The following is a 23,098-nucleotide window of genomic DNA, read 5'->3' as shown; positions in this document are numbered from 1 at the left end:
ATATGGAGCAGAAATTCCTATGTTTTTTTAATGCCAGGTTTGTTGCTTACCAGTTGATTTATCTTTATTTGTTCATTGGAGTTTTTTTTGTGTATGAGATGTTAGATTATATCACTGCTACTATTTTTTTTAAGCTCATGAAGTCTGAGTGCTGTCCACCACAAAAATGAAAATGAAAGCGGGAAAAAAAATCATCAAGACTTGCTGAATCTGCAGACTGTTTTCACTGAGAGTGATTATCTTTCTGTCTGATGATCCCAAATGATAAATCAGAATTTATTACTCTGCATATGTATTCAAAATATCAGAAGTGGCATTTCCATGACAGAATAAATCCTGTAAAGTGTGTTGGAACTGCATTGGTATAGTTTTGCTTGAGGGCAGTACAATTCTAAACCCAGTTAAAAATACATAGCCAAGCAGTTCATAATTTCAGCAACTTCATGCACAATTAATCACACTCCAGGAATGCAAGAAAAATCTGCAGTATGGAGCATCACAGAAAACTGCCACAGAAAACTATCCCATTGTAAGCAACAAGTCTGAACGTTTCCAAATAAAAAAACATTACACATACAAAACCAAACATGCATATATAAAGTGTACATATACTGCACAAGCACTATTCCTAGAAGATTAAACTGCATAGGTAAAAATCAAAAACAAGTGCAACATTTTAAGCCCTTAAAGCACAATCAAAAAACAAAAAGGAGAATTTAAAAATAATAAACTTGCTCCCCCACAACAAAGCCAATTACAGATCAGTGATTAAGATATTAATCAAGACAGAGGTTCTCCAATCAAAAGTTGGAAGGACTACTCTCAAATTTTGGCTCATTATTCACGCTTAGGGGATCTGAAATGTACGTTCATAATTGTAATTAGCTCAAACAGTTATGTTCATCACTAGCCAACTTTGATTTCATTTACAAAGTGCTCTTTATATAATAGAAGCTATCTTCCTGGTAGAAAAACCATCAAGTAGTTTAACACTTTGAACATCAAGATACATTGAAAAGAACTAAAAAAAAACGGGAAAGGGAAAAAGGGAGAGAAAGAGTTGGCTGCTAGAACAAAAAGCAATTTATGCCAGTGGCTCTATAAACATCCAACTTGTATATTGTTAGCTCCAGTCTTGTTTCTAAAACTCAGTTTATAAAAGAACTGCACAACCTAAAAGACTAGAAGCTTACAGTGACTTTATAGGACACAACCTCATACACTCTACCTGCCTTCTCTAATTAAGAGATCCAATAGTTAATGAGTTCATCATGACACATAAAGTTGCCAAAAATATTTTCAACTTAAAAAAAAACCCCTAAACCAAAAAAGAAACCAATGCAGACTCTAAAGCAAACCATGCTTAAAAAAAAATCTACACTATTTTTACATAAGCTGTGTAAGATCTTGCAAAAGAAGAGTCCCCAAACCACAGCTATTTCTACTCCTGCCCTTTTGCTGCCTTCTCAAGATAATACACATTAACTAAATGCCTGTTGAGGTGCTTGCTGTATTCACCTTCCTTCTTAAATGAGCGGTCACAAAAAATGCACACATAGTTCTCCCTGGCCACCGTGGTGTCCGGAGCTCCTTGTGACCTCTTTGGACTGGTTTCCTCTTGCACAGAGCGAGCACCATTTAACCCCGAGTCGTCGCTTCCCTCTGATATGTTGTCACTGATGTCACTGCCTTCATGGCTGTGGATGCCCTCATCCTCATCCATTTCCTGAGATTCATTCACGGCTGTGTTATCCCGAGATAAGGACAGAGCCGCTTTAGGGCTTTGTGTACACCCCTCTGTGGGCACAGGTGCTGGCACAGCATCTCCTGTTGGCTCTGTCGCTGGCACGCATGTCTTGGTCAGGTCCGTCAGGTTTGAGTTAGTCTCAGTTTGTGCCACTGTTTCCTCTGGCTCTTTCTCAGGTGCCAGATCTGGTACCACATCCATGAGTATATCCAAGCTTTTTTCAGAAGACACTGCATGGGAAGATTCCTCAGAGCAAGTGTCTTCTCCTTTGTCCGCCTGTCTCTCCTCCTCTTTTGCACCACCAGTGTCTTCACTCTCTCCTGCTGCTGCAGGCATTTCTTGGTCCTCTACCTCACCTTCTGTGTTTGCATCCTGGGCTGGCAGACAAAGCTGCCCTGGACTTTGGATGCAGTTTCCTTTGGGATCAGTGCTCTCCCCGCTGAGAGCATGACCATCATTGTTGTTTAATGCCACTGTGTCAGTGGGATCTTGCTCCTTCTGGTCACTGCCCTTGGTGTCCAGCTTCTCACATCCATCTTCTTCTGTGACAGGATACTCATCTGGCATCTCCTCTTCCTCAATCTTCTCCTGATCAAATTTACTGCTCTTTTTACTGTGCTTAATTTTCAGAGCTTTCTTTTTTCTGTTTTTCTTGAGGCAAAAATTTTGCTTTTTAGGCTCCTCCTCTGGTGCAACATCACTTTTTTGAGCTTCCTGGCAGTCTCTGAGTTTAGCTTCCACTTTTTTTTTCTTTTTTGTTGTTACTGAGGTATCATTTGCAGGCTCTTGCTTAGAGGAAGTTGCCTCAGTCTCTGCCTTTCTTTTGACCTTCTTTGTTTTACATGTTTTCTCAGTACTTTTCTCAGTTTTAATATCCACCTCCTTGTTTTCTGAAGCTGATTTCCGACTTCTAGTTGTCACCTGGCCTGCAGAAACGTTTGCTGGCTTCTTTTCCTTTGCCGAATTATCTTTTTTCTCCACCTTCACAATTTTCTCCATTTTCTTCGCAGCTGAATCCCCTTTCGTTGGTTCCTTCTCCACTTTGTCATTACCGCTCTCAGAAAAGTCAGCTTCGCTCTTTTTAGTCCGTAGCTTCACCTTTGAGACATCCATGGTGATGTCAGAACAATCGGGATGCCTGGACTTGATGTGATACTGCAGGTTACACTTTTTAGACGCTGCATAATCACAGACGGGGCAGAGGAACTGGCGCGGGTTGATGTGGAGCTCGACGTGCTTTTTGAAATTGCTGCGGTCAGCGGTTTTGTAGTTACAGTGCGGGCAGATCAGAGGCTTTGGCCCGTTGTGCACTTGCCTCGCGTGACGAGTCACTTCGTGCTGGTTTGAGGCCACGTAGCTGCACTGGTCACATTTGAATGGCTTCTCACCTAAGGGAGGAAGGACGGAAGGGAATGATGGTGATTATTAAGCATGGTGCCTGTGGGGCAATCGCTTCCCACGAATACAGACATAGAAATATGGAACTTGAAAAGGATAAAAAAAATTATCCATGCGCCTTTAAAATTAAGCAAAATCAACATAAGAAATCCACAAGTCACAAACACATTCACAAGACACTAAGAACAAAATAAAAAAAAAAAAAAAAGAGAGAAGGGGTGAGGGCTGAGAGGAAGGGGATCCAAAATCAAACAAGCAGTAACAACATCACAGGTTCTGGCTAGGCATACATACCGGCAGAGATCTCTCTACAGTAATATTAGCAAATGGAATCCATACCCAACTGGTCCATTGAATGCATTGTAGAAAAATGGAAATGTAACATTTGATGAATAGCAGTTTCACACAAACGTTTCAAAAAAGTCCAACTTTACACAGATTTAGCATACTTCATGGTTGCATTGAAAAGAAAATGACGGAAAAGAAGCTAGCAAAAACCCTAAGAACGTGAAAGAGGTACCCAGATGATCTTTAACTCTGAAAAAAATTCAGTTCACTGTTTTGGTGCCTCAAACACACAGTGGTCTGGCTACAGGCTACTCTTGGCAAGTCAACCAAATGCAGTCCACAGTCATCATGTTACTATTAAAACCTGTATTTACATTAGTGTAATGATTCCTGTAGAAATGCTCCTGAAATGTTCTGCTTAGTGCATGCCACCGCAGCAGAAGTAGCTTTCACCTTACACATCAAAACAAATAGGAAAAACACTTCTGCAACAACTCAAGTCCAGAAATATTTTGCAAGCATCTGTGTATGCACCAATTTAGCTGAGGAATTTGGGATGCTCCTGAGCTCTGAACCAGCATCTCAAAACTGATCTGCAGAACTAATGTATGCTACTTCTTCAGGATGCTGAAAACCACTCCAGTCCCTTTTGCTCATGATACAATAGTGCTTCTCCCACCCCTGCAAGCTACTGTCCATACTGAAGCTCTGTAACATGACTCAGAGACCAGCCAGCCTGCACTGAAGATGTGGTGCCTGTTTGTGTGTTAACCACATGAACTGCAACACCCTCACAAACTCTAGAAAAGTTGGTGCTGCCTCCTGGCAGGAAGCAGGGCGACAATTGTTTAGGAGTCCAGATCATCTCATGTCTGTCTGCAGCATTTATTTATTATTTAAAGAAGAGTTACTGTGATTCCCTTCCTCTCCACTTTACTTCCTTGTTTTTTCCTCCCACTTCCTGGTGACATTTTTTACAAGTTTAAGCTTGATGTGTTTATTGCTTATCTGTCCTCCAAGTATAGAGCCTTTATCACCTACACTTCAAAAAATAGTTCTGTGCTACACTGCAGGAGGACAAGAACAGCCTCTCTTACATACCCAAGCTCTTCTAAGTGCACAGAGTGCTCAGAGGCAGCTGCAACCAGGTAACTCAAAGACAGCATGTGAAGAGTTTGTGTCCATCGCCTCTACTAAATCCCGGGGTTTTAGTGCACAAGTAAAAAGAATGTATTAAGATGACTAAAAAAACCAGCTATGAATTAGGCTTTAAACCACAGTCATTTGCTGTTTGACATGGGAAGGAAACTACAGTACCTGTGGGCCTTAAACAGCAGCCCGTCAACTGCAGGAGTCTGGAAATTGCCATAGAAAAAATGCAGCTGCCTGGGCATTGCAACAAAACGTACAGTAGAATTTAGGAGAGCTATTAATACAAGACCCCTGATAGCAAAACTCATGCCTTCCCTCGGAGACCTTTGAGGCAGGGGCCACAGGCACATCCCACTCCTTACCTCCTTCAGAATTGAGTCTTCCTTACACAGAACAAGGGCATAGCAATATGTTCGTGAAATGGTTTCCAGGTTTGGTATTGACCAAAATATTTGCAAATTTGGAGGTTCATTCGCAAACCAGAGGTTCAACCAAGTATTATTTTTGTTTCTGAAAGCAGAATACTACATTCACAAAATTCTCACACCAAAATACTGACATGTCATTTTAAAGCTGGCTATTTTTAATGGGCCCAAGCGCCCCTCTACTACAGTTGAAATTGCCTGTCTCCTGGTTTCCATTAAAAGCCTCATCAACTGAAATTGAGACAATTACTGTTCAGGAGACTTCAAGTCTTGTTTGCCAGCATTATTCACCTGGGGCTGCTCAATTCAAATTTTACAAAAACAAATCAAGAGCACAGACTCAGGTCTACCTGAACTCACTTCTGAGAGTCATAACAGACAACTGTGCTTGTGTCTGTGGTGCTACAACTCCCAAAAATGGTGTTAATTCATTCAAAAAGAGATTCGCAGGAGTGTGAGAGCAAATGTTTGTAACACCACAGTTCATGACCAGTAATGGGAAAAAAAGGCTAGTGAAAATTCCTAATTTGGCTTTTAGTGCCACAAGACTGAGTCACTTGTGAACATCCTCTGAGTTTGCTTTTTCTCCTGTATCTCCTTGCCATAAGTAGACACTAATTTACATCACTGTGTCACACTAAAAAAAGCTAAGGGTTCCCTCAGAACTCCTGGATGAGACTCAATCCCAGGCATCACAGAGGAGATTCTCAGCTACTCAAAATGTTCCCAGCTTCACTGATTTGAACTCAGCTATGACAGCAGACAGTGTACAAAAATTAGTTCCTATATCACCACAATGTTGTATTTATTACTAGATTACTAGGACTACTAGAGCAGCCCTATGAATATCAGAAAAGATCTTGAAAAGTAAAAAGAAAAATATACATTCCCACTTTCAGTTTTATTTATGACACTTAGCATTCCTAGCAAGACAACTTTCCCCATTAAAAAAGGAGCTAAAGCTCAGGCCATACTGGCTAAGATGGCATCTCACACAGAACTGGGCAGACTGCTTTAGGTGGCCCTTCTGGAGCCAGGGTCTGAGCTCCAGAGGTCCCTTCCAACTGCAGCCATGCTGTGATAATGCAACCCACCCCCTTTTCCTCAGTCAAGCTGCTGCCACTCTGTACCCACCTGAGTGGGTGCGCATGTGCCTGGTCAAATGGGTCTTCTGAGAGCTGGAATAAGGACACATCGCACACTGATAGGGCCGCTCCCCTGCAAGAACAAACAGAAAAGTCGTTACTGAAACACAGCAGATTCCCAAACTGGTTACCAAGCCACTCAGGGGAGGCTGTCACAGGTCCTCACGCTGTATTTGAGGGCATGTTATCTCTCAGCAAAACAACAGCAAGGGTAGTAAAAGGGCAGGATATGACAGAGGCACCTCCTAATGTCCACCTGGGGTCAACAGTAACCTCAGACAAAAGATGACGAGGAAAGACAACTTTAAGAAGCCTTAAGCCACCAGACCTGGCTTCCCTACAGCATTTTCTCCCAACACTCAGAAGATGCACAAAAGATCCTGTAAGAAACTTGGTATGTTCTTGCTTTGCTGAACACCTTACCTGAAACCTCTGTATTTAATTTGGATTAAGATGGGATACGACCATCCATTCCACATGGACTTGCATTTACCAGAACACAAGTGCAGAGAGAGCAGGTCTTTGCTTCCAAAGTTTTACTTGCAGAGTGAAAATAGCTTGCAGCACAGAAAAGCATGCTGATCAGTGAACTTATGCTGCTAGCAAAGCTTAAGTGTAGCATAAACATTTATTTCAAAGACTCAAAATCCCCTGCCTGAAGAGTTACTGTTCTGGAGAATTAACGGAAACTAACTTGTCATAAATTATATCTTCGCTGAGGACAGTCAGCTTGTAATTGTGGCTAAAAATTGTATCAGTACAATGATACTTGAAAATCTTTTTCAAATGAAGACAATTCCAAACAAAGGCAGACAGTTTTATAATTAACATGTTAGGCAGGTCCAGATAAGCACCAGGGTGTTTGCCCCAAACTGCTCACACACTGTCTTCACTACAAATACTTTTTAGTTTTGGGTAGACACCCAAAAGAAAAGAGAGGAGTGAAGCTGAAAAGGGAAAAAAGGAGTTACTCAGTCCTAGTATTTATTCAAATCATAGCCAGAATTACACGATAGCATTTTGATGAATTTGCTACCTATGAGGCATACAACCAAGGTGCTCTCCAAATCACAGAGCCCTGGACATCAGCAAAAGCCCTGCACACAGGCTATGTGTTCACTTTCAGAGGCACAGCTCTATCTGCAGCAGCAAGTATCTGCATCTGTCAGTGTGTGATGTGAGGCTCCACTGCTGGCCTGTGCCAAAACAGCAGTAGAAGCGGCCTTTGCAATACAGATTAATTCCACATTTCTTCCTTCCATCAAACATTTAGACTATAGTTCTTGATTAGATCAGCAGTTTAAAGGTAAATTTGCCCTAACAACCACAACTCCCCTCCCTTTCCAATTAAAACGAGGTAGGAGATTGGCGAAATACACATAATAAGATTAAGTCATGTTCAAGGGAGGGGTAGTTCTCCTGTTACAAAGAAATGGTTTTGGTTTTAAATGATTTTTTACAATTAAAAACCATGTGGCTAAAGGTCCAGGAATATTCAGTCATATCTTCTTCCCATTACCTGAACTTTCACACCTGTACAGTTACTTACAACATTAGGAATGTGAAAGAGGCTTTCTTTCATGGCCTTTTTTACATAGGGCACAGCCACAAAACATACTAGATTTAAGTATAATGAACACAACTAATTTGTGTTACTGCCACTTGAGAATTAAATGCTTTGTACAGACTATTCTGTAAAATATTATTCCCCAAAGGATCTGTATTGTAATTTTACAAGCTGGTTCATTATATGCAAACAAGCCATCAGAAAAACCTCTCCAGAAGACACTTACAAGAATAAGCCCCAATCTAGCAAAAGCTCAAGCAGGCACTTAGCTCTATGCAAATGAACAGGCAGACTGACATCAGCATATAAGTTTAAGACCCTCTTGTTACAGGAAGTTCCCAGTCTGACCAGTGTGACTCTCAAGAGTCACACTCCCAAGGCCAGACTGCTGGGACCGAAGCCCTTTCATGGCGAGTGGCTCCAGTGCCCCACTTGCCTCCCTGCACACCCCACTCACACACAGTCAGACCAGGTTTCCTTACCAGTTTGACCCCAGGTTTCCCACAGCAGAGTCTCAAATATCTCATTCCATAAAGCCATTTACTCATGGCACAGTAACACAGAAACACCTGGTGCCTCCAAAGAGGGCCCAAGAGTGGAACCCCTGCACTTTCATACCCTCAAAATCTACCTGCACACAAGTCTCATTCTTCCTCCCTAGCCTTCTGCTCCTGCTGCTGAGCCTTCCCTGTCCAACTACCTTGCTGGCCTCCCCAGTCTTCATCTGCTTTGTTGTCCAAAAGGTTGGTAGTTTGTGGCTCCTGCTGTGTCTCTCAGTGCCATTCACCTGGCTGGCACCACCAGTAGAGGGTTGGCAATTCCCGGCCTCTCTGTGACTCACCCTGAGCAAAACCTGATCTTGAACTGCAGCTTGCACACTGAGCTACCTGCACCAAAGATATCCCTCAACAATGTCTTGATAAAGCCTTTTTTTATAATGCCATTAGAAGTCCCATCTGCTTGAAACAAATCTGCTTCCACCAAATTTCCAACACAGTAGCAAGCAAGAAAGATCCCCTCTCACAACCAAAATCAAAAGGAAAAAAAATTACAGACCAACCACAAACCAAACCAAAACCAGACACAGAACATTATGACTGACTGAAGCAGATATCTTAGTTATTTAGCCCTTCAGATTATTTTCAGGGAAGTTTTCTAGAAATCTCTTCTAAAAAGTGAAATAAAGAAAAAAGAAAGAGAACAATGCTGCACTGTCTTGCACATAGTACAGCTCCAGAATCAGCAGGTAAATCAAGTCAAAACTTAGTCTAAAAGGTCTAATGAGCACAAACGAGCCCAGGTAAATCTGTTCCTGACACAAAGAGTCCTTTCTGCCCAAGCAGCAGAGGAATGGATTGTCCTGCACCCCTCCAGCCAGCCCCTCCTGGGCAGTGGATAGGTTCTTCCAGGTATAGCTTTCCCAGGTGACAAGCCTATGACCATCTGCAGGGTCCTTGAAGCACTCCTCTGCCCAAGGTCCCCACATTTGTCAGCCGCCTGTCCCACAAGCACTGTCACAAGCTGCAAGGTATCTTCAGTGAAGGGCGGGTTCTGGAACTCCTGCTTTTCAACATGAAGGCAAGCAACAACAGGCAGTCAGATAACCTCTGCCTGCCTTCCTGAGGTCCCCAAACATGCAGAGGAGAGGTATTTTTCCCAATCATGCAAGGCACTAGCATGCAGCCCCCTTCCCTGCTCCCGGCCATGTGCTCTGCTATTGCATGTGTCATTAGTAAGGCAACTAAGTTCACTAACGAGCAGAAAACCAACCTAGAGAAGAGGAAAGGAGTATTTTTACTCCTTTACTCTATTTTAGTGAGTTGAATCAACTAGTTCCAGGATACAGGCAGAAAACTGAGACTGCCTTTTTCCAGCAGAAGCACATTTATTCTGTGAAACTCCACTCTGTGCAGCCAGTGTTTCAGAAAATTGTATGGCTCTAACAGAATCTAATTAACTGCAGAGAGGCATTCCCCCAAAAAATAAGTCTCATAAAGAACAAAAAACAGGAGAGAAAAGTATCTATCCAAAATTATTTAACTTATTAGCAATCAGGAAACCAAAGAAACAAAAAATTCCAACTTTCTTAATATTCTGAACCCATAAAATAGGAAGAAAATGATGGATGGATGTATCCCATTCATTTTTCTCCCCCTTTTTTTTTTTTAGTTTTAAGTGAAAACTACAAAGCTATTTTAGTATAATTCAGAGAGTTTTTACTAAATTCAATACTGTCATGTAAACAGTCTACAAATACTTTTGACTATAAAATAGCTGTGGGTGTTTTTTCAGGGTTTTTTTGGGTGAGGGTTGTTTGAGGTGGGGGGGTTGTGCGTTCTGGTTTTGTTTGTGTTTTTAAAGACAATTCATTACACATTAGTATTGGCAGAGACTTTTAGGCTGGTGTATAAAATATATCTGCCAGGAGCTTATTCATTCAGAAAGTTTAATACAGTTCATCAGTAAATCGGTCAAATGCACTGGTAACAGAGCACTTCCTCAGCAAACATGCTTTCATGGTTAGTTCCTGTAAAACTCAACAAGTGCTTTCAGAAATCAAAAAGGGGGACCTACAAACACAAGCAGAGATGAATTTAAAGTTGCGACAAATTGTAAACGAGACAGGAACCAAAGCACTGGCTCATATTTGGCCGTGAGTTCCCCACATGATTAATTCAGGCTTTTTCCTACTATTTTGCCATTTTTACCTGCTCTCTTTCCTGTTATCTCCTACAAAACACACAAAGAAAATGAACTGGAGGATAAATGACACCATTTTCCTAATACCTCTCACAATAAACTTTGTTTACTTGTTTAGAAAAAATATTTAGACAGGACTGAGTTTGAAACTGATGGTATCTTCTGAACAACAGCACACAGCTATTCTTAGGAGAACAGTATGTCTTAAAGTACTAAAATTCCCAGCAGACCCTCCCAGCCCCAACAAAGCAGACACTAAAGTGAGCTGACAAACACAAACTCCTGCACAGTTAAACTTAAGCCCAGCCCCGAGGCCTCCGGAGTGCCCACCCCTTCCAGACAGCTGCAGACAAGTGAACTGAAACCTCCAAACCATTAATGCCACTGCTGTGACAAAACATGACTTTAAAGGAGAAATTCCCCAGTGTTTTGCTCAGCCAGCACAGTCTACAATAAAGGGGAACCAAGTCAGGTGAGCATGCTAGAAGATGGTTAGCAAGTGAGCCCTCTCCACAGAAAAGCCCTGATATGGTGGAAATAAGAGCTGCTAAGAATCAGCAAGGAAGCTCAAGGAAGCCTTCTCACTTCCACAAAAGGGATCAGGAGGCAAAGTAACTGTACCCCATGGCCTAGAAAGGTGAGATAACCCCTCCTGGAAAGTTGTTTTGGTTCATCAGAACTCCCCATGTGAGAGAGTGGTGACGCTCTCCGATAAAAAGCAAGGTATTTCCTCAGTCACCTGTGGTCCCAGCTCACAAGACACCAGCAACCCTGCAGTCCCCTAATTCCATCTGGTATACACCAGGGAAAAAAGGGGCCTCACACTGTCCCTTGCAATTACAAACCAAGGCTAGGAGAAGTGAGGAAATCAGGCCAGACTCCCTCGAAGGCTTCCTATAGAGCAAAAGAAGTATGTGTCTACTTCTGGCTGCTGCAGTGATGCAGGCCCTAAAGAAAACGAAGCCTCTGAACATTAAAAGGAATTAATTCATTGTTCAACCCTTGTTCTGACTTTGTGGATGCTGGAGTACTCCTGTCCACATATATTTCAGCTCTTTCTTCTCTGTAATTACATTGTAGTCAAGTTTCAGCTCAGTCTAAGGGTACCATTTTTAAAACTTCCTATGGATTCAGGCACTTTTTTGTCAACCTGCTTATTTTGGTTTTAGACTACATCAGGTTTTGGTGTTGTGGACTCTGACAATTACCACAGGCACACTTTGTCATGCCCTTTTCAAAAAACTTGCTCAAGATTACTAAACAGGATGCCCTTTGCCTCTTCTTGGCACTTGACACTTTTTCAGTCCTCTAGGACTGTAGACTGGAGTTCAAACCAAATTCCACTAGGCTATAACCTGCTAGCACCAGGAGAAGAGAGCAAAAAGCTTTATCAGAATAGAACAAACTTTGCAAAAAGACTGCTTGCTTCACTCATCACAGATTCTCAGTAGTCTTACTGCACTTCAGTAAAAAAAAGATTAAAAACTTACCTGTGTGGGTTCGAATATGTTGAATATAATTGTTCTTCCTGTCTGAAAAATAGGAGCACTCTGAGCAGGTATACACTTTCCTGGGAAAATGATTTCTTAGGTGTTTTTTCCAGTGATATTCACTGACAGTAGTGTAAGTGCATATGGTACACTTGTAGACTCTCTCATTTTCCCCTGCTTTGTTGTGGTGCTTCAAGTGAGCCAGATAGTGATCATATCTGTTAGTGTTATAGCCACAGCGATCACAGCGGATCGGGCCCTTAGAGAAATCCACCTCTTCTGCAGTGCAGGAATCAGACTCCTTCACCTGTGCTTGCTTTTCTGCATTTTCTTCCACAAAGAATTTCTTAGCACTGTGAACCCTGATATGATGCACAAACTCCTCTTCGGACTCTGCCTCATACTGGCAAGGCTTACAACGAAACGGTTTGCTCTTCAAGGTCTTACACTTGTCCTCTGTGCTTTCCGGAGTACTCGGTGCTTCCACTGAGACATCTTTGTCCACACTGGGAGTCTTAGGAGGGGAACAAGCAGCTGGACCTTGAGTTTCCATACTAGGAACCTCAAGGGAGCTTAATTCCACATTTTCAGGTGCCTCACGGTCACTCTCTGCAGCCTGGGTATCTTCCATACCCTCTCCATCACTATCTGAGAAGTTGCTGTCCCCCACTGTTGTCAGTTCTGCCATTTGTCTCTCTTCTCCAACCAGGTAATCACAGCAGTTGCCACTAACTTCTCCTGTCAAGGCTACATTTGCCAACATAATAAGCTGAGGAGCTGCCAGCTCAGCTTTAGAAAGGTCCTGTAAGTCATACATGTCATTGGACAATGCCATGCCAATATTAGAACTGCCGGGAAAGAGGCTGTTCCCACCAGACTGCCCCAGCACTTGAGTTGCCATGGCAGTAATTCTGTTGGAAGAGAAAAGGAACACCTGTAAGCACCCGAGTGTGGAAAGGTCTCCCTGCTGTGTACTGTCATAGCAGCCCTCCAGTGAACATCAGAAAACTAAAGCTCTTTGCTGAGGTGCTGGGGCAGCGGGAAGCAGAACCCGGAGCGGGGGGATTGCTCAGTCGAAGGGGCGGCTGGGCTCTTCCTACGTGTGGTGCAGGATCCCACCGTGCGGAGGACGGGTGGGAGGCGCTGACAAGGCGGGGCCCAGGGCAGGCGAGTGACCCCGGGCCGGGCCCCGCGGCTCCCGCCACGCCAGACACCTGGGGCGGGCAGGGCCCGCCGGGGGTGCCGCGGCCGGGCTCCGCCGAGTGCTCCTGTCCGGCCGCCGCCCGCCCCAAGGGCCCCGCCGGGCCCGAGGCCGCCAACAAAGGGGGGCGGCCCGGCCCTGCGCCGACCTCCCCGCGGCCCGGCGCACATCCGCCGGGGGAGCCGGGCCGGGCCGTGCCCCCGCCGCCCTCCCTCCTTCCCTCCCTCCCTGCCTGACAGGCATGCGGCCATTTTCTGCCTACCCACACAAAGCGCCCTCCCCGCGCCGCCCCCGGCCCGCCCGCTGCCGCTGGCCGGTGGGGACGCCCGGCTTCTTCCTCCCCCCGCGGCGGGCAGGGCAGGGCAGCCGCGCCGGTGCGGGGGCGCGGGGCGGACGAAGCGCCTCGGTACCGGCAAGGTCACGGCGGCCGCGCCCACCCGGTGCCCGTCCGCGGGAGGGGGAGCGAGCGACGCCCCGGGCCTGCTCCCGGGCCCGGGGCCTGCGGCTGCGTCCGGCCCGGCCCGGCCCGGCCCGGCCGGCGACGGCTTCGCCTTCCGGCAGCGGCGCGACCCGGCGAGCGCCCCCGCGGCCGGCGCGGCTCCTTAGCCGTGGTGCTGATCGCCCCGCGGCCGGCCCGCCCGGCCGCCCCCGCCCGCCCGCCGGCCGCAGATCAGCCCTGGACAGCGCCTCTCGCCCGGCTCCCGGCCCCCCCTCCCCGGCCCCGCCGGGCCCCGCCGCACTCACTCACCCACCGGCGGCGCGGGGCCGCCCGGCCGCGCGGCTGCTGCGGGGCGGGGCGGGCGAGCGGGCGGGCGGGAGGCGCTGCTGGCGGCGGCGGCGGGCGGAGGCGCCCCCGCATTCCAGCACACAGCGCGCAGCGGCGGCGCCGCCCCGCCCGCCCCCGGCAGGAGGGGCCGGGCCCAGCGGGGTCACCCGGCAGCGGCGGGAGCACCGGGCGGGCGGAGTGCGAGGGGGAAGGGGCACCCGCCCGAGGAGAGGGTCCTTGCCCAGGGGTAGAGCGGGCGGCCGCGGGGTTTGTCCGTGCCCGGCCCCGCTGCCGTGAGCTCCTTTGTCCCGTTCAGGGATGATAACGCGGATCTGACAGCATCGCCTTCACAAGTCCAGGGAAGGGCAGCGAAGCTGGTGAAGGGTTTGGAGCACACGTGTAATGAGTAGCAGCGGAGAAAACTGGGTGTTTAGCATGGTGAGAAGAAGGCTTGGGATGACCTTATCACTCTGCTAGCAAGTGAAAGCAGATGGAAGCCAGTTGGGGATCGATCTCTTTTCCTGGCAACTGCTGAGGAGAGGAGAGACTTAGGCTGCACCAGGAGAGTTTTAGGTTAGATATTAGTCACCAAAAGCCTGGTTAGACATTGGAATGGGCTGCCCTGAGAGGTGGTCATCGTCTCTGGAGATGTTTAAGGAAAGACTGGATGCAGCACTTCGTGCCATGGTCTAGCTGACATGGTGGTATTCAGTCAAACGTTGCATTCAATGGCCCCAGAGTTCTTTTTCAATGTAAGCTCCATCATGGCATGGAACCACTAAACTAGGCCACTAAACTACTCAAATTGTTCTCAAAACATAGAATGCCTCATGCAGTCGTAGGACTTGAAACCTCCATAGTTTGTCCTCATTGTTCCAAAACCAGGGGAAAACCCCAAAATTTGCTTTTGGGGAGCCCAGCCATGCACTCACTGATTGCAACAGAGAGCTCAATAAAAGCATCCAGTCCTGCTTAGGTGACAATCCCAATCCTAAATGAGGAACCCAAATTTCTTAGTGGTTCTTTCTTCTCTTGGGCACTCACCTGGCTCCTCACCATGAATATCTGAAAATTTTCCTTGGCCCTGAAATTCCTCAGGTTGAGCTGATTTATAAATCTCAAAACTTTCAGCAGGAGCCAAGTACCTGCTGAGCTGACATCACTGGGAGGCTGCAAAAACCCCTCTCTCTGTGTCATTTGGCCAACCTCAAAGCAAGTTTTGCTGCACTGCCTGGCAATGGGTGCAGAGACAGGGCTGGCCAGCCTGGCTGGCAAAGCAGAAAGATTTCTGAAACTGGGGAAAACAAATGGGTATTTTCCTAGGTACAAAAACAACTGGGGAATGCAACTACATCAGGAATTTTTGAAGGACCGCAAAGATACTTTGTTAGATATTTAAACTGAAAATCTAAAAAGTATCCCTGATCTGTTCCTGTGAGTAACAGTCTTCCTGGCCTGGACAGCAGAGATGTGGTGTGTGTTTTAGCCAGTATTGCCACCTAACCCTGCCTTAACTACTTCTGGTTCCCAAGGGCAAGCTCCGTTCTCCAGCTTCCATATCTGCCTGTCTGTCATTTTCATCATCCAGATGAGAAACTCTGTAATACACATATGTTGTATTATGAATTTATATATATATATTTATATTATGTTATGGATTTATTTGAGACAAGTTGCCCAAAAACCTTAACCTGAGGTCCTTTTGCCTAGGCACCACATCCTTGCAAACTCCATGTGTCTTTTCTCCCTCTTCACTGCTCTCAGGATATGCAGAGTTTGGAGCACAGTGCTTGGACCACCGCCATCCTCTGGTATTAACACAGCTTTGAGCAGCTACTCTGGCAGAGGAACTTGAGCACATGGGGAGACAGACACACATCAAAGCTTTACCTTTACAAAATACATGGATGCTACTAGCTCAGATTACGTGGCTCCAAAAAATCTAACCCAGCTTCAGTCCAATTTCTGAAAGCTGTTTTGACATTGCCATTGCCTACATCTCTTCCTGCAGAACTTGCCTTATTTGCAGACAGCTATTTCTTTGCTCAACACTCTGCTTATGCCAGGCAAACATAAAAGATGCATTCCCCAGTGAAAAGCTCCTTTGAACTCTATGTCAAGTCTGAGACATTCCCAAACCCCCTTAATTCTAGGGCTGCCCCATCAAGTTTATAGGTTAAAACCCAGCTTACACCACTTCTAAGCTATGCCAGTAGTCAAGTGCATTTGGTTCTCCAGTGCTTTCCAAAAAAATCCCACATGTACACCCCAAGAAATCTTAGCAGCACATGGAAGTGGCTACACCAATTATTTTGTGGTCAGGATGCTTTGGAGCAGCTTGAGTGTAGATAGTCCTGCAGTGAATATGTATCATGAAAGAAATGTTCCACATCAAGGCCTGTAATGTCTGCAAAAAATGCAATCCTAAATAAAAACTTCTGCCAAAACAAGAAACTTGACATTAACAGTCAGATGGATTGTTTCCATCCTACATCAGCTGGAGAGCAGGGAGCTGTGTTTCTAATAGGAAGCATACTTCAATATTAACATCCATCTATTATAAAAATAAAGGCACTGCATTCAGAATTGTTAAAGCATTTTAGATGACTTGAGGTTCCTATGGGAGCTTGGGTTCTTTCCTTTGTGTATAATTTCACAACTGGATTTGACATAAGCGATCTTTTAGGTTCATTGCCTGGAAGCAGGTTTTTTGCACTGTATGGTTTTCCTCTTTTTTTTTTTTTTTTCCTAGTGACCAGATTGCTTAGGCTTCTCTGAAAGCCTTAGCACCACTATTAATGTTATCTTAATAGTATTTTAATCTTTATCACTTCACCAGAGATCCCTTTCACCTTTCAAAAACCAGTCTGACCAGATTTCTCAACTTTTGTACTCTGCAACTATGCCAATGTGCCATAACTGTCTATGTTAATGTTTTAAAAATGTGTTTATGGTTCCAGTGTTCTAAAAAAATTAAATATTAAATGCTTCACTGCCAGTAATAAATTCCTACAAGCACTTTAACAATACAAACACTATTCAGAGCCTCACACCATATATACAATTTGCAGTATTGTGCTCTGAGAGGAATCTCTTTTTGGTGCTAAGGAAAAAAAAGCTTTGCTATCTGGGTTAAAAAAGGTCTCCATCTGGTCTGTTTTGCCCCATTCATTACTTACAAGACACGTCATATTTGAAGGTCAGAATGGACCAAAATTTCAAGCTCTATGCAGCATCACTTACATCCTACATAAGGTAATTCTTGCCTTAATCCTTTTGAACAAGCTCATTCTACAGCTTTCAGTAGACACAGGTCGCATAATGAGAAGAATCTAATAAATTATTATTTTTAATAAGTCAGTAAAATTCTCTGACTAATAGCCAGTGTGGCAACTTCTCCGTCCTTCCAGCATGAAGGTTTGCACATCTGTGTGGTAAACAGGATCAGTAGAGCAACACATAGGACACATAGGAAAACTACTTCTCCGAAAAGCTCCTCATCAGCGACCAGCACTGGTTTGTCCTATCTTACAAGGTCAGTGGAAATGCCATGTTCTCACTTCTGCCTAGAAGTGGGTGTAATAGGGTCAGTTTAAGGGAGTACAAGTTTCCAGGTCATCCACACTTAGCTACTTGCTCTTGGATCTTTTGGAAAAGCACACTGAATAGATTGCATTTGTTATTGTTTTGCTGCCTTCTTGGACAGCAGTTCATACTCTGAAGGGGCAAACTTCAGCAAAGCCATCATTTCATTCAGTACAAAATATCATGTGCAAAATACCAGGTTTCAAAATGGTATTTACTGAAAGTTGCTCTTTTACTCACAGGGTATTTCTCTACAAGCAATCAGGCTTAATATTTGTACCTATTTTAACATACCTTTTCAAAACATCTGTAGGTTCTAACATATGACTGTTTCCAACTGCTGTGGCTGGGATTTTATGAAGCAGTAACCCAGTGTTCAGGCTGCCACTGCCAGACCTAATCCACCACAGCCATCTGACTCAAATCACAAACCTGGCACAAAACCCATCCTGTCAAGTCCTGTTTGTTTCAAGATGCTCTGAACAGTTAATTTTGTACCATCAGACTTTACACATTTCCCATTTATGTGGTTGGTACCACATGATTTCAGTCCATGGAAGGGAGAGGCAGTAGGTACCAAGTGCTGTGGAAAACAAGATCTCAAGTTTGCAGCTGAAAGCTGTGCAGCAGGGTGTCAGGGCTAGGCACACACCACCTAATCCTCTGCAGCAATTCCTGGCTTCTAAAACTAAAGTTGCCTGAGTAACTGTTTGGAAGGGGAGGGTAATGTTGCGCCTGAAATTACAGTGCCACAGCCTAAACAGACATCCAGCTGCAACAACTCATAAAACTGTTTTTAAAAGCCTTTCTTGTATGGGAGCTCTGGTGTAACTGGATTTGGACATGTACATTTTTTGTCTTGGGTAATGACAGGATAGGGAATGGTGTGCCTGATATTTGACAACAGTTCCCTGGATGAGCAACTGTTTCTTAAGCAACAGCCCTCTGTACTTTGCCTCTGGCTAATTGACAACTACAGGGATTATGTGGGGAGGAGAGAAGATGAAATGTACAATTGCTGGGTGAGAGGAAGAGCAAGAGAGGAGGAAAGGCCCCTCTAGAAGGAACATGTGGTTGTGTGGTGGGGCTCAGCAGACCACACTCCTGTTTCTTTCTTTCCAGCAAGTCAAACTCCATGCCCACTCTCAGTAAGTCGCTGCATTTTAGCCACAGTCCTCTTGCTCCTGCTTCTAACCAGGCATCCTATGCCCATTGGTTTGGAAGGATCACTCAGCCAAACCCATGTGAGGTGTTCACCCCTTTTTTGATTGAGTCTTTATTTCTCTGTTTCCTCCTTCATCAAACTTCTTCCCCGGAACAGCAGCCACTGCTTGTTCTCCTACCTACTGCAAGCACCAGCTCGCCCTCTGACAACCAGGCAATATTTAGTTTAGTTTGACTCTTCAGAAGAGTTGTACCTTTCCAGTACCAGGGACTGGAAATGGGGTTCAGGACTGCACAGTAGCAAGAGGTGGGTACTTTAAATCATGCAATAAGACAAAAAAAAAAAAAAAAAAAAAAAAAAAAAAAAAAAAAAAAAAAAAAGACTTTAAAAACTTCCAGCATTCTCTCCAGCTCAGCTCTCCAATCTTTGCTGTTTGCACCAGTGCAGCTGTTCTGAGGGGAAAAGTTGAAAACATTGCCTAAATAAACCTTTCCACTTCACCTCTAGTAATTGTTCAGTCAACAGAAACATAGTTTCAATAGCCTGAAATAATCCCTAAGAATCAGTGAAGTGTATGAGCATTTTCCCGAGCACACTCTCTGTGCACTCCCCTGCAATGGTATGGGCTTTTTCAAATGCTCAACACTTGGCCACGCTGTGGCTTTCCATGCTAGGAAAGCTGCACCATGCAGGTCACCCGCTTATTGTCTCAAAAAAGCACCCAAGGGTACTTCTTGCCCTTCTGTTCTCAGGGTAAGTTATGGGATTGCAGCACAGTTTCACGAGAGCTTTCACTGGTGCAGTCACATCACTAAGTACAACACTGGCTAAAGCTCAGGTTTAAACAAGGCCTAACATTACCTTTAAATATGGAAAATGCAGTGCTCTACACAGAGAAAATGACTTTTCTATTGTCCTCTTTTTTCTTAACGAGAAGCCAGAAAAAACAAACAACCAAAACAAGAGCTGTCATTAACAGCTGCCCTTCACCTTTGAGACACAAGTAAATCTCAAACCCCAATTATTAATGTCTCCCTTTTCACTCTTTTCCTTCACGTATCTGTAGCTCATCTTAAGCTAATAAACCTCTACCCACAAGGTAAGAAAGGAACCAGAAAACCCACCTCCCATCCATCCTTATAGATTGATCCTGGCCCCCAGTCTTTTGTCTGGGGGATCAGCAGGAATAGGATTGTGTCTTACTGAGGGTGAAACACTGCCCAATATAATCCATCCTTTTCCTCTTCCAGTCTGGGCAAAGCATTTTTCAGTTGGCATTACCCTTCTGTGCTAGGAGGCTGTGCCTAGGATGAGTAGGTCCTTATCCTCACAGATAATGATGTATGAGCTGTCATACTGCCTTGGAGGAAGGCTCTGCCTGTCCCAGTACCTCGACTCTGATGGAGGGCGTTAATACCTTCTGCTTCTGGAATTCAAGTTCTAGGGATTTTTCAGCAGGAAGTCACTTAATGGCTCAGTAGCTGATGTATTGTTTTACCTAAAATCACCCAATCCTTTCCTTCTCACCTTTAGTTTTGGCCTTTAGAATGTGCTGTGGTACAAAGTTTCATACACCAGATTTGCCTGTGTTTCAAGGTGCACATGACCTCTGAGCTGGTGAAATTGTGAAAATGCGTGGTTAGGCTGCACATTTGGAGGGAGAGCAGGAGAAGAGCCAGCATTTCTCCAGCAGCTGAACCAATACAATCTTCATAAGCCACATGCAGACCATGGGATGCAGCTGCTCCAGCCAGCTGCAGCCACCCTGTACAGGAACACCCTCCCGTCTGCTGCCTGGCTCCACCAGAGCATTCTACATCTCTTTTTAAAGGTCTCTGCTGCTGACTGTTCCATACCCTTTATTTATTTGTCATTCCAGGGCATGAAACATTGCTGTAGCTCAGCTGTCTTCCTGGGCCTCTCATGACATGCTGTCCAAAGGTCATCATATATAATCTCCCCTCACCCGCAGCCTCTTGGCTTGGAAGTATGCCAAGCTGAGGCTAAGTGGTAGCACTCCTGGCTCCATGAGGCCTCTCAGGTGCTTAAGCAAACAAAGACTGGAGAGGAACAGATGCCTCGGTAGCAAGTTCAGGCTAGAAACACTCACTGGTTTCTGTGTGGGACTTCCTGTTCTCCCCTCCTCTTCTCAGGCTGAATGCTCTTGGAGGATGGTTCACACTGTGTTTCTCTCTCAGCTGTTGCAAAAGTTCTGTTTCTCAGTTATGTCCAAAGCAGCTTTGCAATTTGAAAGTCAGTATCTGCCCAAACCCTAACTTCTCTTTAGCAACTGCATCAGCTGGGCTAAAGGGAATGTATTAAAATCTTAGATAAAACTGGATTACCCGAGTCAAGTACGGTCTTCCTCTCATCACTTACATTTGCACTGTTTCAGCTCTATACACATTCACTTAGTTTCAGCCTAATCCCTAGCTCCTTGTTAAAAAAGAAATAAATCCTTCCACCTGTTAATGTAGAATTAATCACCCAAGCCTGCCAGTTCAGAAGCACACTGCACTACAACCCAGGGGGCCTGGCTGATTTTCTAATAGTCAGAATGAGGACAGAGGGTTTGCCTACCTAAGGGAAAGAGGACTTCAGTGCTGACACTAGTTGTCAGCAGCAGATGACAATTTGGGCCAAACAGGATCTCAGCTCAAAGCAAAGACAGGAACAACTTTGTGAGCTGCTTCAGACTGGTTGGAGCTTGTTTTTACCTTGGTTTCAGAAATAGCACAGATCAGCTGGTTTTCATCTATGCTGAAGCCACATGAATTTCTATGCTGATCTAACCTCACTTTTTACTGCTACCAATTCTTTGCAAGCTGTGCATCAAACTACAAAGAGCCCAGAATAGGTCTGACTTGTTGAACACCAAACCTGTTACAGTTCTAAGTCTTCCACTCTTGCAGTTCAGAAGACATGATGGCATTATTTAAATCCACATCAGTAAAGTACTCATCCAAACCCTGGAGAAGAATGTTCATACGGTAATCCCACAATGAAGGTTAGCTCTGCAAAATTGTTCCAACTGAACATTTTATCTACATTCATTGCCCTTTTTTTCCCTTTTCTTTTTTCCCCAACTGTAATTGTTGTCTGTCCATTAAAGCAGATGTGATATGTTTACAGCTGCCAAATGACATGAAAATGACCACAGGATCTGACTGGGAGAAGAATAACTCTCACTAGGCAGCAGTAGCAAAAGGCATTCTGGATTGCTGGTAATTCCAGTGCTGCCTCAATAAAGACACCCCACATGCTGATTACAAGGACACAGGAGGCATAGAGAAGAAGGCTTACAGGAACAATGATATCAGGGCTGTGATCTCAAGGCCAAGTCTCACAGGATCCTGCACAATGACATCTAAATAAAGTTGCACAGCAAAGACTGCATAAATCTCCATGCCAGGGAAGCCAAGGCAAATGTAGTAAATGAGGAAACGTTCTCTAGGCAGCACTTCAGAGACTCTGGTCTTTAAGCAGGCAGTAATTTGTCTCCTCCAAATTTCACAGTGGGTACTTTGAAGTCTGAATTATGGAATGGCTCAGATGGCCATCAGAGCAAAAGGTGTGAAACCATATTACTGGTAATTGCTTGTAGGACTTAACATTAGGGATGAGGAAACCCCAGTAAAATAATCCAGATACAACAGCTATTAGAACTGCCTACAATTTCCTGCTGTTGTGTGAGAAGAGTGAGCAGGTAGGACGCACTAGGACACAGACTTCACCTGCACTTTGGCCTATTTGCAACCCGTTGTCAGAGTTGCTTGCAGCTCTTTCCATATTTGGCCCTCTCTTTCATTGTAAGTCATACTGCAGAAGGAAAGAGACATGGTCAAACATGGCCAAGTCATCTTTCTTCTGTTTGGCATTTTCAGAAGCACCTGGTATCTTTAAACATACATCTAGCTATGGGATCTGCAATGCCATGACTGTGGAGTGGCTGAGGTAGCACATCCTAGGCCAGCTTCCTGGTGCTACAAGTCTTAGTCATTTCTAATTAGGATGAAGAGAATGTTTTCAGGTCTTCTCCTTGCTGCCAGTTTACCAGCCCTTAATCTGCTCCAATCCCCAGCTGCCATACTGTACCTTTGACAAAAATGCTTCTCTGACAGAAGGCTAAAAAAATGTATTTCCACAGACATACTGCTCACAAAGGGCAATTCACAGCCTGACAGTTGGCTCCCTTGACTTCACTGTTGTCTACTCCATCCATTCCCAGCTCAATGCCTTTCTACAGCTGCTTGTCCTTTCCTTGCTAAAGAAACATTGACCCCCAGCCAGAACAGAGGGAACTACAAGATGGAAGACAGCAGGAGATAAGATAGAGGCCACATATTAGCATTGGCAAATCACAGCTGCAATAGAAAAAGAGGTGTCAGAATGTGAAGACTACTGCAGCTATACACAATACTAGGAAATCAAAAGAACTGGCTGCAGAGAAAGGCTCCAGTAAAATATGC

General features: G+C 44.8%; 1 protein-coding gene across 2 annotated transcripts; it reads right to left on the bottom strand.

Annotated features, from left to right (window-relative positions):
• Nucleotides 1–1,128: 1,128 nt before the first annotated feature.
• REST (RE1 silencing transcription factor) lies at nt 1,129–13,990 on the bottom strand. Of its 2 annotated transcripts, none has more exons than XM_063423751.1 (4): nt 13,862–13,990; nt 11,913–12,823; nt 6,145–6,228; nt 1,129–3,135 (listed from the first exon to the last, which is right to left on the bottom strand). In XM_063423751.1, the coding sequence occupies exons 2-4, from the start codon at nt 12,811–12,813 to the stop codon at nt 1,442–1,444; spliced, it is 2,679 nt and encodes an 892-aa protein (XP_063279821.1). In that variant the 5' UTR covers nt 12,814–12,823; nt 13,862–13,990; the 3' UTR covers nt 1,129–1,441. The 2 variants fall into 2 exon arrangements, with proteins under 2 accessions (XP_063279821.1, XP_063279822.1); XM_063423752.1 differs by having other exon boundaries at nt 13,866–13,949.
• Nucleotides 13,991–23,098: the final 9,108 nt, after the last annotated feature.

The sequence above is a fragment of the Prinia subflava genome, chromosome Z (genome assembly GCF_021018805.1).
Source record: "Prinia subflava isolate CZ2003 ecotype Zambia chromosome Z, Cam_Psub_1.2, whole genome shotgun sequence".
In the NCBI taxonomy this organism is placed as follows: Eukaryota; Metazoa; Chordata; class Aves; order Passeriformes; family Cisticolidae; genus Prinia; species Prinia subflava.
Note: the sequence above shows the minus strand (reverse complement) of the source record. Positions and strands in the feature narration are given on the sequence as shown.

Coding starts and splice junctions, on each gene's coding strand:
- REST (XM_063423751.1), bottom strand. CDS start 12,813: ATGGCAACTCAAGTGCTGGGGCAGTCTGGTGGGAACAGCCTCTTTCCC. Junction 6,229..11,912: donor ACATATTCGAACCCACACAG/GTAAGTTTTTAA, acceptor TTGTTCTTGCAG/GGGAGCGGCCCTATCAGTGT. Junction 3,136..6,144: donor GCACATGCGCACCCACTCAG/GTGGGTACAGAG, acceptor TTCCTCCCTTAG/GTGAGAAGCCATTCAAATGT.